General features: G+C 45.5%; 2 protein-coding genes across 4 annotated transcripts in view; one reads left to right on the top strand and one right to left on the bottom strand.

The window, feature by feature from the left end:
• The window catches only part of LOC149326505 (uncharacterized), a 47,225-nt gene that overhangs the window by 18,267 nt on the left and 10,981 nt on the right, over positions 1-17,977 (bottom strand). Inside the window, exons 3-4 of one of the 3 annotated variants that reach the window (XM_089564873.1) lie at positions 4,958-5,012; positions 2,836-2,905 (exon numbers count right to left, since the gene is read on the bottom strand). In XM_089564873.1, coding sequence (XP_089420999.1) covers positions 2,836-2,905; positions 4,958-5,012 — 125 coding nt within the window. Of the gene's footprint in view, positions 1-2,835; positions 2,906-4,957; positions 5,042-17,977 lie in introns of all 3 variants that reach the window. The other 2 variants (XM_089564872.1, XM_089564875.1) reach the window with 2 other exon arrangements.
• LOC149326506 (uncharacterized) lies at positions 5,599-7,020 on the top strand. Its single transcript, XM_089564871.1, has one exon. It carries the CDS (start codon positions 5,599-5,601, stop codon positions 6,949-6,951), a length of 1,353 nt encoding a protein of 450 aa, XP_089420997.1. The 3' UTR covers positions 6,952-7,020.

The raw sequence follows: 17,977 nt of genomic DNA, 5'->3' as shown, positions 1-17,977 counted from the left end.
ATATTAGAAAACATGAGAAGAAAAGCATTAATAAAAGCATAAAACGTCCTCTTTTACGTTAATGGCGCTCGTTACCACCCACGTTTGAGAAACCGGTAAAAATAAACAATACAAAAAGAAACATTTTATTGGTCCGGCCGTACAATAGGTTTCAGCCCTACAACATGCCCTACAAAAGGCCAAACAAAAGGTTAAGTGGTGTTTCAAGCAAAGCTGCCGCATACGTGTAGATGCAGGGTTCAGCAGGTATCAAAGTAGCTGAGTTGGCAGAGTGATATACGTGTTGGCTGTTGGCGGACATCAAAGAACCGGTGCATCAGGCTACCATAATGTGGTTAACTAATTTCTTAGAAGTTATAATGAAAACAGAGTAACGAATGAGCACAACAGTAGAACACAAATGACAGGAGCAGCGCTCTCTAGAGGTTTTCGCTTCGACGTAGGCGCTGGCCCTGTTTTCCTTTTCGTGTGTTTTTCCGTGTGTTTTTTTGGCCATTGATCTCAACATCAGTAAGCTCTTTGTATGACTGACTATCCCTTAAGCGTTTGATTGGTTTTATCTGTTCCTTGGTTTGTTATGTAGCGTAGGGAGGTATTTTGTTTTGTTATGAATTTGTTGCTCCCTGTTGGCTTCGTAAATAATTAACTCCATGAATTGCTTTGTATGCTTCGTGTGTGGTATATTGACTGATGATTTGATATACTACGGCAGCAATGATTCCTTGGGTTGGCGGTATGTTGTTGTATTTTACTTCTTATCCATTTGCGAATCCGCTTGATTGTCGTACTATACTCACTGGTCCTGTCGTATGTGTTCTACCGTTGTCCTCGTTCGTTACGCCGTTTTCATTACACCTTCAAGTATGAACCAACTAGCCCAAGCAATAATTTTGCTTAATTGCTCAGAGTTACCTTTGTAACGATCACAAGTACCCGATTGCAATTCGTCATCCGTAGCTATCGTTCGTAATAGCCAGATCAGTATTCAGAATTTCGGAAACAACTTTCGCCCTGCGGATCACCTAACTTACCCGTCTAGCGTGCCAAACAAAACACTTGGTCTTGAAAAGAGAGCAGTAATAGCGCGCGCTAGGCAATGCTCGTAGGTCCACGGGAGTTAGTGGCGCACGTGTGGTGTGACCTCAGTTCCGTCCGCACTGTGGTAGTTGCCGCTGCTCTTTGCTATAATCGCTGCTCCAGACCACGCTTAGGGGCGGTGACGTGACGCATGCGTCGTGGAGTCATGTGTGCCGAGGCGCGTTTCTTGGGGCACGCCTAAGACACATGCTTTTCTCATAAGTACATCTTTTGGCGCAAGTCAGCCGAAATTTTAGAGACTTAGCGCAGTGACAAATTACTTTTCTGAAATTATAAGCGGTATGTGGTATAAGTGGTATTAACGGCGGGCCACAAGTTACAGGGGAAGCGAAGCGTTTAACTTTAATAGCTAAACAGTTGCGTTTCAGAAATGGGTTAACCAGCTGAGTAGGTATTAAGATTCACCTCATTTCTCATCGCTTCTAAGAATTATATTAATACTGCGCAGTAGCCGCCTTGGGTCCTGAGAAGGCTAGTTTTCTAAAAATTAGCGGAAAGGTTTTGTGACGTACGGTAGAGTAAAGAGAAAAATAAAATTGAAACAATATTTATAAAACGGCTACCAAAAAAATTCTGGGAAGATTGCACGAAGATCTACCTCCAAATATTTCATATTGTTTCTGGTAAGGACACCTGCCGTGTAGTGAAGTACTCCAAAATAGCGTAGATGAGAAGAAGTAAACTTTGCTTAAGAAAATGTTATTTCGCTGCCTTTTGTAACGCCCACTGCGGTAGGCAATGATAAGCAAGCGCACTGATTTTTTCTGATCCTGGCTCCTCAGATTGGCACAGAGCAGTTAAAACTGATCGCAGGTGGTATAACAAGCTTCGTCTTTGTATTTAAATCCTTTTCGAGTTCTTTTTTAAATTACATCTATACAACATTAGCGTAGGAGAAGAGAGCATCTGTATGATATATTCCAAACACAGACTGCCAGCGAAACTTCTGCAACAATGGTTAGAATTCACCGGAAACAGTACGCAGTGAAACTATGCGTGCTATGCTCTGCAAAAGACGTCTCATCACTTTGAGTCGAGGGCTGAAGGCAGCCGCTGAGCACAGGTGACGACACAGAAATCATGATAAAAACATGGTCATGGACCCCTGCCGCCTGACTTATTGCCGTAGTTTTTCGTTGAATTGCGTCGTCCGTGGATTACAGTCGCTTTTGTTTATATTAACAGTGCCACTTTAGCATCATCATAACCAACTTTTAAGGGGACAGGACAGCGGACAACATTGTCATACCAAAAGCAGATGAAACAGCTTCGCATGCGTTGTCGTATTACGCAAGACTATAAATAAATATCTGTGGACGCTCTTACGACTTATTTATGCAGGCAGCAATGAAACGATCTTTTATTTGATTGCGCATTTTTACCGGCTTAATTTTTCTGGAATTGCTCAAAAGTTCAGCGTGTAGTTTAAATTTAAACTAACTACCTAATAATCTCATTCATTCGTTCTCCAAAAACATCCAAATCTAGCTAAACCCAACGGAGTAATCAAAAAGCAATGCTTAAAACACATATTGGTACACATAAATGCGCATTGAACTCTGATGTTACTTGCGAAGTAGTATTCAAGAGAACTGCAAAAAGCATATTGTTGAGATACCGAGGTTCAGACCTTATTTCAGTTCACGAAACGCCTAATCAACCACTAAGCTTAGCTCGTTTAAGCCTAGCAGCCAAATTTCTGTAGTGCACCATCGTGACTTCAAGTAACATACTTACGAGGCAGGGCAGTGCAGACGCCTTTGGAGCATTGGCCTATACTCCACCGTCCCCAATTATTGAGCTGGAACTGGATGCGAAGTACATTTTAATGCCAGGGCGTTGACAGTCCCCTTCAGGACACAAGCTGAAGTTTTAGCTGCTGGCTTTGGCTTTGCGTCAAGAAAATGCGGATTGGTGAACAGGGTCTTGACGTCGTAACCACACAGCCGAGTGAGGGTAATTTAACACTTCACAATGACCCCATAGAAAAACAATGATAACATCACTACACAATTCTCCATCGGTGTACAAGGCCGAGACGTAATTCCACCACAAACGCTGTGCCTCTGAAAAATGGCATTTCTTCCTAAAATTAAAGCCGTCGACCCGGGACTCGAGCCGTGGCCCCTTAGGTCCTGAGACCGGCGTGCTACCCCTCGGCTAGTGAGGACCGTTCGATGGATTTGGTTGAAAGGAGGCCTGGTGTGTTTTGTGTTAAAAAGGGCAAGAAAAATTTAAATAACAAAATACATAAAGGTGTCTGTGCTAGCGAAGTTATATTCAAAGTGAACACCAGAATGCTTAAGAGACCCATGAAGGCTATCCGTCATAATCCTAAGACGGAGCTTGAGAGACCAATGAACTTAGGTTCAACGGTTCCCACTTCAGCGCCTAATGCACAACTGGCAGTTAGTTTTCAGCGGAAATACTTTGTGCTGTGCCTCGAAACTATACACTGTTAGTTTTCTGAAATCCACACCGTGCTGTACTTGCTTAATGGCCAGCGCGTTAGCGGCTAGTTCCTGCTTTAAAATGTGTCCCCGCAATTGCCAGAATTCATGTGATGTAAAATTACTAATTTAATACCGAGTTCCTCAGTTTGAAAAAAGTAACTACACAGGCGGCCATTGCAGCACTAAACAGGAACTCTGTGCAAAATCCTTGCAGCTTCTAAAGAATCCTAATTACCACGCACACTACTAGCTCAAGAACCTGAAAGAGAATCGCATATGTTTTTGAATTATTATGAACACCTTAAATGTACCGTTTTTCTTTGTTTGTGAAATGTGCTTTTTCAGCTATTACTAAGTAGCTAAACAATGCAAATAGCGATGAGGAGATTCCATTTCATTTCCAAGCTTATGCTAGCATATGATATGCAGTTTGAATGTATATTTTTTTAATGACAAGCGCAAAAAATTTCTCCTGTTCGCTGAAGGATCATTGCTAATATAAGTTAGAACAGGCATCCGTGAAATACGTTCTGATAGCAATAAATTCAGCAACTGTTACCAAACCTCCGTCCTTAAGGATATTTTGAGAAATTGTCTTCCAACGCTTATAGGACAGTGAAGTAAGGCTTTATGAGAACCGTACCGAAGTATTTCCGTTATCAAATAAAGTTTTTGAAGCCAGCACAGCAGTCTCTGCTCTCCTCACATTCTGGACAGTTTCGAGGCTGTCTGCAAACCGAGAGGGCAGTCGAGAAGTTCTCTCGAATTTGAGATTCACATCGGGCAACTACGCGCAGGCTCCAGAATTGACACATGACCAGAACCTACATGGCCCTCGGACCAAGAAATAAATCACATTGCATATTCTTACTGCTTAAAATTTTTATATGTAATCGGATGAACTTATTAGCAAACTGGAAACAATTTGAAAGGCTGCGATTAATTACTAGTAGGAGTGCTGCACTTTATTAGAAACCGGGTTATCTTTTCTAAGCGCTGCGGACTGGTTAGGGCGGATGCTAATGATTTAATTTTGAAAGTTTGGCTTGGAACCTATTCAAGTGGGGTCTCATTTTCACAAATTCACCGCTTAAACAGATTCGTTAATTCTAGATTCATTACTTAGCCCAATTCAAAGCAACTCACTTTAGCACCTTTCCCACTGCAAGTTACCCTCACTCTCCTTCGATGTTTATGGTTTGCTTACCACATAAAATCTTTATGATTTAGAAGTATCTCACAAGTGCTTTTTTTTCGAATAAAGGCAGGTTAATTATGCAAAATTATTCTTAAAACTCATGCGATTTAAGTGATGTTAGCTGCGCGCACACGCAAAGCGTTATTGAGCCGCTGAATATTAATCAGATCAATGAGATTCCCAGACAAGCTGCGACGTTTTTACTTACAAAGCAAGGAAATCCATCGTGACGTACCCGAGTCCAGCCGTTAGTCGTGTAGCAGCTAGAGACACATGACATTAATGGAAGACGCTGCAATAATCAAAGCATTAGCGTGATGCAGTGCTCAAACAAAACCCACTCAGAAAAGTTACAGATAGTCCCAAAGTTTTATTTATATTTTATCACCACCGTCGCCATATCCACCATTCTATGTTGCGTACAGTGCTCTGCAAAGGTCTCTCTTATTGGCATCCAATAAGCACTGCTGTGGAGCAGCCGGTTATAATACATCGGCTTCCAGCTTAATTATCGGCTTTGACGACATCAATCTATACTATACAGATATGTAGCCTCCTAGCGTTTGGGTTCACTCGATTAAAAAACAAAACAGTCAGTAATTTTTCCTGTACAACAAACGCCCCATCGAAGTGTGTTCTGCTCTTTTGCTTGGATAATATTGCCACACTGCTGGCACTCTGCCGGCGCCACCTGGTGGCCGAACCTTGGCTCCCAGCGCGTGGCCGCGCGTCGTCTTCGTTCTGCACGAGCTCGGCGGTTCGGCGGCCTTCGTCCTAGGAAACGCTGTGCTTCCCGCTTTTCTGCTGCGTTTGTCGGTGACATTTGGTGGAGGTGCTGGGTACCATCCCATGTACGCTGAACCCGACGACAGCCGTGACGCGTCTCCCCGACCCGCGGACGCCACACCCGTCCACAAAACGAGCCGTCGCCTGCGAGGACTGCAACCCGAGTTCGAGCCACTAACAAGGCCTGTGAGAGCGATGACGTCGACCACTGGGAGCCAGACAGGTCAGTCCTCCGGCAGTGCCCCGCCGTGCGTCCTTCTCGCACCTCGGTCGCCACCATCCTTCCACGGCGACCGGTTTGAGGATGTAAAAGACTGGTTGGCCAATCTTGACCGTGTGGCCGCATTTAACCAGTGGGACGACGAGCGGAAGCTGCTGAATGTATATTTCGCACTGCTCGACTCGGCGAAAACGTGGTTTGAGAACCACGAGGCGTCCTTTTCCAACTGGGCAGCTTTTCGCCGTGAGTTGCTCGCCACATTCAGCTCGAGCCAACGGAAGGAGAACGCTGAAATTGCCCTTCGCTCCAGGTCACAGCAGTCTAACGAGAGCGTGGCCATGTTTATAGAGGACATGACACGCCTCTTCAATCGGGCCGACCCTACCATGTCAGAAGCTACAAAGGTGCGGCACCTTATGCGTGGGGTGAAGGAGCAGCTGTTTGCTGGCCTCATGCGCGACCCCCCGCTAACCGTCGCCGCCTTCGCCAAGGAAGCTACCTCCATGGAGCGTTCGTTGCTGGAACGGAGCGCCCAATACGGCCGTCAGGCAAATGTAGCGGTCACTCAATACTTCGCGCCCTTGCCAGGCCCCGGGGATGAGGCGCTGCGAGATATTGTACGGAGCATTGTCCGCGAAGAACTGCGACACCTCCGCATGGATGCTCCGTCGGCAAGCATACCTTCTACAGGGGACGTCATCCGTGACGAAATCCAGCGAGTGGTGCAGCCACCACCAGCACCACTACCGGAGCCACACGTCATGTCCTACAGCGATGCGCTGCGCCGACCTGCTCCCATGCCGCAAGAGTTCCGCCCAGTTTCCGGACCTCGAACATCCCACCGTTACGTGCGCCCCGTCGAGCAGCAGCAGAACCTGCGCCCTCCTATCAGCAAAGCGCACGTGTGGCGCACGCCTAACGACCGCCCGCTCTGCTACCACTGCGGGGAGCCTGGCCATATTCTGCGGCATTGCCCGTACCGGCGTATGGGTTTGAGAGGATTCCCGCCCGACGCGCCTCGACCTCGCTATGGTGAAAGACCGCAGGACATCGACGAGTACCTCGCCGCTCACGTGCTGCCCCCGGCCTCGCAGCAGCGCCAATCGCGATCGCCATCCCCGAGGCGCTTTGCTTCGCCCAGTCGGCCCTCAACATCTGGTCAGTTCAGACGCACGTCCCCTCGCCGGGAAAACTGAAGACGGCGTCCTCCGGGGGTAGGGCCGCCGCCACTGTACAGAGTCAACAGCCTCCACCCGACGATTCGACGCCCCTGCCCGGGGGCTGGCAACCCGATCCGATGACCTCTCCGACGACCTCTCCGACGACCTCACCGACGTGCTGCGAACGATTAGTTTCATCTGAAATTTTTGTAACCGCCGACAGTTATCAAGTGACCACACTCGTCGATACCGGCGCTGATTTTTCTGTGATGAGCAGTCAACTCGCCACGACAATCCGTACGGTTCTGACGCCTTGGTGTGGACCCGTGATTCGCACCGCCAGTGGCCACGTAGTGACGCCGATCGGCGCCTGCACCTGCCGTATCCAGATCCGGGGTCTGCTGAGCGGGGGCAATGCCACACTGCTGGCACTCTGCCGGCGCCACCTGGTGGCCGAACCTTGGCTCCCAGCGCGTGGCCGCGCGTCGTCTTCGTTCTGCATGAGCTCGGCGGTTCGGCGGGCTTCGTCCTAGGAAACGCTGTGCTTCCCGCTTTTCTGCTGCGTTTGTCGGTGACAATATTATTCAGAACAGAGAAGTGAGCATTTCTGACGGGCACGCATTTTTGGAAGCTCTCACTGTAGTTTGTTTCGAGCCTTCTTGATTTTAGCATCAGTTTACAACGCCTCGAGCTGCTGCATTGCGGCCTGCATTGCATGTCAGAAGATGAAAGCCCCTCGATATTTACTCAGCGATTGTAGAAAGACACAATTTGGTTCTTTATTTAAGTGATTTCAAACAAATATTCATCGGGTCTATACCTTACAGGCATTATTTTAGCCGTTCAATGCACACATCAAAATCTTCGCTGCAGAGGCGTGACCTCATTTGTTTGTCTATTGTAGCACACTCGTTCGGCGGAAATGTAGCTTCAACTTCCTGTCTTCTGCATGAAGCGGAGATGTTTTCAGGTATCTCTGCTCTACAACAGCTCATCTTGCATAGATAGGACACACCGCATCTGCTACCTACAAGCTAATATTCCTGTTTTTTATTATATTATACATAACGCTGCGTACCATATGCATAGGCACGTGACACAATATGCGCACGCTTTTTTACAGCGTCCAGTCATGGAATAAAGAACGTGGATTGTCTATCATCGTAAAAGAATTTACCCCTGCGTTGCTTCCAAATTCCACCCGTTGGTAACATTTCAAAGTAATGGAGCGCGCTTATTCCTTCACATCTGTAATAATTTAGAGTTACTGCTTTGCCTAACCGTGCAAAAATATTTTTTGATCGCTAACCCACGTCCTGTAATTTTTTTTTTCATGGAGGCATTCATGTGCACTCGCAGACAGTTACCACTCAAGTATAATGAGAAGCATAATTCAGTTATTATTTTTTCTGTCAATTGCGCCTTTTATATAGTTTTATGTAATCTACCCCCTCGCTTCTTACTAGCTCACCTAAAATTTTCATCGCTCCTCCCTTTCTTATACCCTGTCCTTTCTATATCACCTGAGTGTAGCTTCGTGCCCTGGCCGACAACCAACTTTCCCTTCTGTTTTGCTTGATATTTTTGAACAAACGCACTCCAGCTCCCGCACACAAAAACAAAACCAAGAAGGGTTGAGGTGGAGTACTGACTAGTCCACTAGGTAACGTGTCGACAAGCGGACCAGTGGAAAAGGAGTCAAGACAAGTTGAGATTTTGTGTAGTTAAGAATATTTGGCTCAAGCCTTCTGTGTGCTGTACCACAGCAGGTTATTATTTTGGCACTGTATTTTTTATTAATTTAAACTAACAATCATAGATAAGGCTTGGATATTCGAGAATTATGTGATTGAGAGTTAATATTGGTCGAAAATCCTTCCGTCTTTCGTTAGGCGCGTAACAATGATTTCTTTTGCAAAACACTCTTGTATTTTCTCTCTTTCCATCGTTCTCCAAGTCATTTTGTTTACCGTAACCTGATGCACCAGTCGCAAAACTTCGAAGCATGCTTACTTTTAATTTTAAAACAACAGGGGAGTGCTGGCGACATACATTTTCCGATGCTATAATGTAAAGGTTTATCGAAAAGACCTTCTGATCAACAATGCCACACCTGAAAATGTCATGCACCAAATTTCATTTTGCAATGTTTTTTTAGAGGTCGGTATCTGCACTTACCAACAATTGTTGCTAGAGTTACGCGCTATATGTGCATTACTTTGATACTAGTAATGAATTGTTTTTATGCCTCACGTGGTCTCGATGACAGTTTGTCTTTTTGTACAAACGTTTATTGGCTGACAGTTTACTTTGAATGTTTACTTTCTAAGTCACGTCCTGCAACTACTTCCCTGAATAACTTAGGAGTGCGATATCTTGAGCAAAATGACAGCCTACGAATAGGGTTCATAGTAATCTTATACGCAACTCATCCCAGCGCAAGACTTAATAGGTCTTGTAAACGGGTACAGCATAAAACACTAGGGGTTTCTTCCTAACGCCTGCCACATTTTATGGCTATTTTTGAATCACATGTCTGGGATGCTGCATGCAATAAAATGTCAGCTACTGCTGCGTTCTCAATAACTGCAACAAGAAAAGGGTGAAAATGACGCTGCCAATTTTATTGATGCAGTCGATGATTCGTAAGAGGAATCAAGATGTTCATTTACGAACGATAAGAAATGTCGCTAACAATGCCAAAATCCTCAGATAAAAAAGCCGCCATAAGAAAGCGTTGAAATATAGACCATAATTTTATATAAAGAAAATAAATGAAAGTAAACTATGAAAAGCGAGTGAACAGGTGGGAGGAGGATATCAGGCCTGCCATCAAAATTTCGCCAAAAGCAATTCTCAAAGCCTCGGTAGGTGCAATAAAACTATTCGTAGTAACATTACTCCACTTTTTATTCACAAATACATATTGTGAACCTTTAATAGCTCATTTCAATAAAAGAATAAATAAAACACGGCAAAAGTGTTACTGAGAAAATTTATTGATTTATTAGTTTCACTACCCTCAAGGCCTCAAGGGCGTTGAGTTGGGGGTGGGCACAAAACAAAAAAAAATACAGAAGTACAATGCGCAGATCTGTTAACCTACTGTATAATAACATGGCTATTAAAAAAAAGTCAGTAAGCCCTGACTTGAAGGATGGTGCATCCGCGATCGAGGCAATGGATGGGCGAACGGCGTTTCACTCTGTGCATAATTTTCGCAGTATGAGTTGAAGAGAACATTGGTGCGGCTAAAAGGAATGGCGGCCACAAACAGGTGGTCTGTGCGAGATGATATGCATAAAAGCTAGAATTGAGGTTCGCTTTTTAACGATGGCGAAAAAAGGAAATTTATTAATCAGGGACAGGTGAGAAATTTTCACTCGGTGAAGTGAATGCGGCAGCCTAAAAATTGATTTCATTAGGAGGCGCTAGCTGGAAGATGACAGTTGATGGTAATCAAACGAGCGGATCGGGTTCGCGCAGACTAAGTGTTAAGTTATGTTTAGCTGGGCTCTATAATCGCGATGCGTAAAGAACCAGAGCAAAATAGAACACAGTAAACTGAATTTCACTGAAAAAGCAGTGCCACAAACACCAAATGTCTCTCTATTAACACTGTTTAAGAAACAACAAACACGAACATATTACGGACACGACAAAAATACTTATGTTAACAGGGGCATATGTGTCAAACTGCAGGCGTCAGGGTGTAATACTTGTGGTTCACTACCACAATTAGAGGTACACAAGCTGTTGGATATTCGTTTGCTCGAAACTAGCGCATCTTTCGCTCGCTGGCGGAGAATCGAGATGTTGCTGTATCCTCGGGGCATCCGCAGAGCACGCAGCAGCTTTCAGCAAAACACCGGGTGAAGCTACAACACTAATAATTAAACAGAGACACTGCGTACAGAGAAAGTTACTGAAAAGCACAAGGGTCTGCCTAATACACTTTTCAATAGTTAACATAAAAAAAAACATGCAATGAAGGCGTTTTATCCTACAATTTTTTAGCCTAAAATTTGATTTTATTAGGAGGCCCTAGCTGAAAGATGACAGTTGATGTTAATCAAACGAACGGATTGGGTTTGTGCAGATTGGGAGTTAATTAAGTTGCGTTTAGGTGGACTGTATAATGCCGATGCGTAAGGCACCAGAGCAAGCTAGAACACTGTAAACTGAATTTCACTGAAAAAAAAAAACAGTTCCAGAAACACCAATTTCCTATCTATTAACACTGTTTAAGAAAAAAGAAACACGCGAATATTACAGATACGACAAAAATACTTATGGTAACAGAGGTGTATGTGTCAGCCTGTAGGCGTAAGTGTGTAATACATGTGGTTCAGCACCACAGTTTGAGGTACACAAGCTGTTGGATATTTGTCTGCTCGAAACTGGCGTATCTTTCGCTCACTAGCGGAGACTCGAGGTGTTGCTGTATCCTCTGTACATTCGTAGAGTAGGTAGCAGCTTTCAACATTCATTTACTCCACATATTAGGGTGCACTCAAAGCAAAACACCCAGTGAAGCTACGACACTAATAAACAGCGATACTGTGTACAGAGTAAGTTTTTGAAATGCACAAGGATCTTTCTAATACATTTTTCTAAAAGTTAACATAAAGAAACACCTAATGGGGGCTGTTTATAAACCGATATCCAGAATTGCAAAACAAGGCTGCGCTACACACCTAGTCAACGAAGGCACAAAAAAGAACAGGACCAGCGCTGGTCCTGTTGTTTGGCGTGCCTCCTTTCTCTTCTTCTCTCGCGCCGTCTTCTTTTATGAATCTCATGTACCAACAGACCCCACACAAGAGTTCTACCCGATAACCAGTGACGTTGGCCGTTCTACCTTCAGTTAGGGCTTCATTTTAATAGGGAAGTTGTACAGGTGGCACAATTAATGAATTTCAATGCTCATACGATCACGCCTTTTGCAGAATAAGTGGTGAACCTTTCTTGGCCTAATCAAGTATATTCAAAAATAAAATAATATTTCAATTTATGTTCTTTACAACACTTTCCTGAGCAAAAATCACCAATAACGTTTCCAGGTGATATCAGTGATACCTGCAATTTTTAATGCAATGAATGTGCTTGTTTCGGTATCTCTTGCATAATTTTGATAGCCCTAAAAAACGGCTAGCTGTCTGCCAATCGTCATATTGTTCTTTCTATTAGGCCTTGTAGAAAAATGTAGGTTGAATGCCATACAATAAATCTGGCAGTTATAATTGGGCGCCGCCAGCATTGAAATATATCATTAGTGTATGTTGCTTCATGCAACATGCAACTTTAAGCTATGCATGTGTCCTTAGCTATAGAAATAGACATCTTCATCGCAAAACTAGGCGATATAAAATTGTCATGCCAGCCATTACGAGCTCGTCTTTCGCTCTAGCCAGCAAACTAGGGCAATTTGAAATTCACGTGCTAAATGTTTGACGCTTACGTAACTCTCATGTTTATCAGTCTAACAGGCGTTATGGACTGAAGGAAGTTTGTTGATGAGAAGCAGTTTGTGTCTGTTCCCACCACTCTAGCATTGCTAAACCTCCCTGTATACGAACAGCTAATACCACTGACTCGAATGTTTAAAAGGAGTACATTCATAGAGCCTATCACAATAGTATGTTAAAGCTTAAAATAACCGAAGGAACTAACCATCAGTTTAACGCGCCCTTTGCAGCCATCCCATCTGTCAGGAAGAACTTCAGTAAAGCGCACATCGCTGCGAGAACCACCGCTATTACGAGCGAATAGCGACTGAACTGGCTGCCATGATAAGCGCATGGAAGTCTTTTAGTGCGGAAACACTAATTGACGAGGACTAACCGGGTCATCAATATTTTGTCAAGCTTGACCTTGAAGATGACGTTGGCAAACACTAGCATAGGAAGAGGCTACGCGTAAATAAAATAAATATTGCTGTGACTGCGCTTCGAACAAGGGGTTGCGCGAACAGATAAGCTTCGCTGGCCATTGCATGACACAACTATGCTGTAACTGCAGCCGATCACGCTTCGAGTTAGACTGCAACACACACTCGCGTTGTGCAGTGCACATTGTCATTTTCGTCTATTTCCATCTGCTAACAGAAGCGATCAGATCAGTTTGATCTCAATGAGATTTTAACCTTAGGCTAATATTGTCGCCGGCTGACGATGATGATGATGAAGAGATGCACTATGCCACGAGCCGACGACGGGTGAAGACGACAAATATCTCTCGCTCGATCCGCTCAGCGCTGCTCGCAGCTATCCTGGCTGCTGGTATAAGTCTCTATTTAAATATTTGTAAGTATATTTTTTCCTGTTACATATTTGGTGTGGTGCGGATTTCACCAACGCCTACATCAAGCGACGGACGGCACCTCGGCAGCTTAGCCATGCCCGAGACGTCTCGCAGCAAACAAAGCCGTCGGGAACACCGTCGGTCATTCTGGCTCACCGTCGTGATCCTGGGACGTTTTCCGGCCCAGATGCCGTCGACGTCCACGACTGGCTCAACATGTAGGAACGTATGAGCGCCTACAACCGATGGGACCCTACGCTCACGCTCGGCAATGTAATATTCTATCTGAAAGACACCGCTCACGTCTGATACGAGACCCATGAAGATGATCTCACAAGCTGGGACACATGCAAGCTAAAGCTTCGCGAGCTGTTTGGAAAACCGACAATTAGCGGCCAAGACAGACCTTGCTTCCCACTCCCAAACTTTGACCGAGCCGTACGTTTTGTATATGCAGGACGTGTTGGCCTTTTCACACAAACTGAACGATGAAATGTCTCAATGGGACAAAGTAGGCCACGTTTAAAAAGGCATTGCGGACGATGCATTCCACCTTATAATTTATCAAAATTGCTGAGCGGCTGACGGCATCGTAAAGGAATGCCGACTGTACAAGGAAGCCAAAAGCCGGTGGCATTAGTCTTGAGTTCACCCGCCTCTCCAACACGAATGAGACATCATCATATAGAGATCTGTTGCCCCGACAACCTTCAGCACCACCTGAAACTGTCACGCGCATCATCTGTCGAGAACATGAAGACATGTATATTTTTTTCAGGAACTCAAGTAGATACTTTAATAGATACAGTGAATTCTACCCTCTCAAGTCTATATGAATGGACAAAAAAAATGGTGTACAGGTAAATGTCGCGAAAACAAAAGCAGTTACTTTTAGAGCAAAAAATAAGAAAGTTACACTTGTAGAAGACATTTGCTTCAATAATGCTCATGTAGATATAGTACCTACATTTAAAACACTGGGAGTTGTATTTAATGAAAAATGACTTGGGATGACCATGCCTATTTTTTTGCCAGCAAACTGTCGCAAATTATTGGTTTAATTTGCAGATATCGCCAACTACTGCCAACAAGAGCATTGCTGGCCATATATCATTCACTCTTTAGTTCTCGCCTCAATTACTGTAATTTAGTGTGGGGAATAACTTCGCAAGAAAACATCAATAAGCTACTCGTATTACAGAAAAATTTTATCAGAATAATTGAAAATGTTCCTAGAACATTCCATACACAAGAACGTTTTTATAAATACCGAATACTCCCGGTAATTAAATTGTACACCTTTCTCCTCAGCCACGCACTGAAGCGCGAAAATATTAATCACACGTCCTTCCTTCATGAATTCTCCAACATTGAAGTAAGCTATAAAGTACACAACACAAGAAACGTCGATCAGTGGCACATTAAAACATACAGAACAACATATGGCTGTCAAACGCTTGAAAACATATTACCGCGTCTACTAAATGCTCTTTGTGTCAATGACATTGACCTAAAAACCACCTCACACAGAAAGCTTTTAGAATATTTTTTATTTACAGATACTGCATTGAATCTGTGAACCGAATTGACTGTATTGCACTCTTCATTGCTTTGTTTGTCATTTTGTTTTTCTTGCGGGAAGTACCTGTCGCGATTTTTTTGCAATATTGTATTTAGTTTGAAAGTGTGCCACGGTTTTGTTGCCAAAGTTCGCAGCTGGGTGTCCATGGCCAAGTCAAGCGGTCCAAGAGGCCGCTTTTACTATGGGCACCCTGTCACCATGTATATTGTGGTGGTAAATAAATAAATATCAAAATATCAAAATGTTCCTGTCCACCCGCAGCCACTTGATGCCGACTATCAGTTGCCCGCAATGTCTGTCATCCAAGCAGTAGTCCGCCAAGAATTTGCTAACCGGGGTCCTTAGCCTGGCGGCTCCATGTCTAATTGGTGGAAAAATGTCTAGCCCAAGTGTCTGCTTTGCTCCTTGTCTTCTTTCCAGCCCCGGATAATACTGCGATCAATCATGGACGCCCTGAGTACTTTAACCCGCGCCGACGCAATCCTCCCGACTGGCGGACACCCGATTATCGGCTTATTTGTTTCCACTGTTCGCGTGTTGGCCACCTCACCCGCCACTATCGCAACCACTGGTTCTGTCCTTATGCGTCCAATTACATGCCCAGCTTTCACCGCCTCGAAGAACAACCCGGTGTTTTCTCGCCGAACGTGGACCCGCAAAGCACCTTTGCTGACGTCCTCACTCCCCGCCTGAGCCGCTCACCGTCCCCTCTGCACCAACAGTCCCGCTAACCCGAACGCCGTCGCTTAACCCCTCCTTGCCCCAGCGGACGCTCCATTTAGCAAAACTGGGCACTGCACCATCTGGAGGCGATGCTGCAGTACAGACCCGGCTCGAAGATCATAGCTGTAACCGATTCGCATTCATGTTGACGGAGTCCCTGTCATAGCTCTGATCGATACTGGTGCTCAAGTATCCGTCATGAGTTCCCAATCACGCCACCGCCAAAGTAAAGTACGGAAGTCAGCCACCACAGTCGTTGTCCGTGTTGCCGATGGTGGAATGCCTCCGGTGGTCGGACTATGCACAGCCCGTGTGACAATCTCTTGGCGCCGCACATCTGTTCTGTTCCCCGTTTGGACCAGTGCCCTCAGGATGTCACTTTCGGTCTTGACTTCCTTTCTGCTCATTCGGCCCTCATCGACTGCACCACTAGCATATAAGTGAATTGCGCAACAACTTAGAAAGGACACAGAAAGAAACACATACAACAGTTCACGAGCGCTCGTGAACTGTTGTATGTGTTTCTTTCTGTGTCCTGTCTAAGTTGTTGCGTAATTCACTTATATACTATGCAGAACCAACTAGCCCGACAACACGCTACTCTGAACTGCACCACTAGTTTCGTTGAGCTTGACCTACCTATTTCTGCAAAGTTGCCACCTCAAGTTGTACCCAGTCTTTCTACGGCAGAGTTCTTCCGTCTGCCCCCCGACGTCCCCACTCACGTGTCTTTCTCGTGTGTCCCGCCTGTTCCCGATGTTGACTACATCATCACTCCGGCCATTGATATGTCCCTCGTCCGCAGCATTGCGCTTACCCTTACTGTCGTCACAATCTCTGCAAATCGCGCATACCTGTCAGTAATTAACATTGCCTGGCGTGTCCAGCCGCTCCCGCAATGCATACCGATCGCAACGCTCAGACCTGCTGCCGAAAGGTCATATCGGTTGTGGCCATGGAGATAGAAGGCTTTTAGGAGGCGCAACTCCAGGCCCCGCGGCCGGCGCGGGCGGCCAGAAAACGTCACAGTGGAGGAGAGGAAGGGAGGTCGGTTTCCGTGGCGCTCGGTAGATGGCGCTCACGCGCGGTGCCCGCTGGTCATGTAAATAAATCTGCAGTGGAAGTGAGCAAAAAGCGATTGGATGATTGGTGGCTGAAAAGCAGAGATGTGGCATAAGGTTAGAATTGTAGGAAACCGTAGGTGAAGGTGATGGTGAATCTTAATGAGAATTGCCAACACAGTAAACAAAAAAAATAATAAAGAAAGAAAAGCTGAGCATGGTGGCAATTGCCACCCCCCGTTTCAAAGAGGGCGCTCCCATCCATCCATCCATCCATCCATCCTCCCATCCATCCATCCATCCATCCATCCATCCATCCATCCATCCATCCATCCATCCATCCATCCATCCATCCATCCATCCATCCATCCATCCATCCATCCATCCATCCATCCATCCATCCATCCATCCATCCATCCATCCATCCATCCATCCATCCATCCATCCATCCATCCATCCATCCATCCATCCATCCATCCATCCATCCATCCATCCATCCATCCATCCATCCATCCATCCATCCATCCATCCATCCATCCATCCATCCATCCATCCATCCATCCATCCATCCATCCATCCATCCATCCATCCATCCATCCATCCATCCATCCATCCATCCATCCATCCATCCATCCATCCATCCATCCATCCATCCATCCATCCATCCATCCATCCATCCATCCATCCATCCATCCATCCATCCATCCATCCATCCATCCATCCATCCATCCATCCATCCATCCATCCATCCATCCATCCATCCATCCATCCATCCATCCATCCATCCATCCATCCATCCATCCATCCATCCATCCATCCATCCATCCATCCATCCATCCATCCATCCATCCATCCATCCATCCATCCATCCATCCATCCATCCATCCATCCATCCATCCATCCATCCATCCATCCATCCATCCATCCATCCATCCATCCATCCATCCATCCATCCATCCATCCATCCATCCATCCATCCATCCATCCATCCATCCATCCATCCATCCATCCATCCATCCATCCATCCATCCATCCATCCATCCATCCATCCATCCATCCATCCATCCATCCATCCATCCATCCATCCATCCATCCATCCATCCATCCATCCATCCATCCATCCATCCATCCATCCATCCATCCATCCATCCATCCATCCATCCATCCATCCATCCATCCATCCATCCATCCATCCATCCATCCATCCATCCATCCATCCATCCATCCATCCATCCATCCATCCATCCATCCATCCATCCATCCATCCATCCATCCATCCATCCATCCATCCATCCATCCATCCATCCATCCATCCATCCATCCATCCATCCATCCATCCATCCATCCATCCATCCATCCATCCATCCATCCATCCATCCATCCATCCATCCAT

This window comes from Amblyomma mixtum, chromosome 10, assembly GCF_055824585.1.
Source record: "Amblyomma mixtum isolate Tamu chromosome 10, ASM5582458v1, whole genome shotgun sequence".
NCBI lineage: Eukaryota > Metazoa > Arthropoda > Arachnida > Ixodida > Ixodidae > Amblyomma > Amblyomma mixtum.
Note: the sequence above shows the minus strand (reverse complement) of the source record. Positions and strands in the feature narration are given on the sequence as shown.

What these genes read in the sequence shown, in the direction of transcription:
- LOC149326506 (XM_089564871.1), top strand. Translation starts at nt 5,599, where the DNA reads ATGTACGCTGAACCCGACGACAGCCGTGACGCGTCTCCCCGACCCGCG.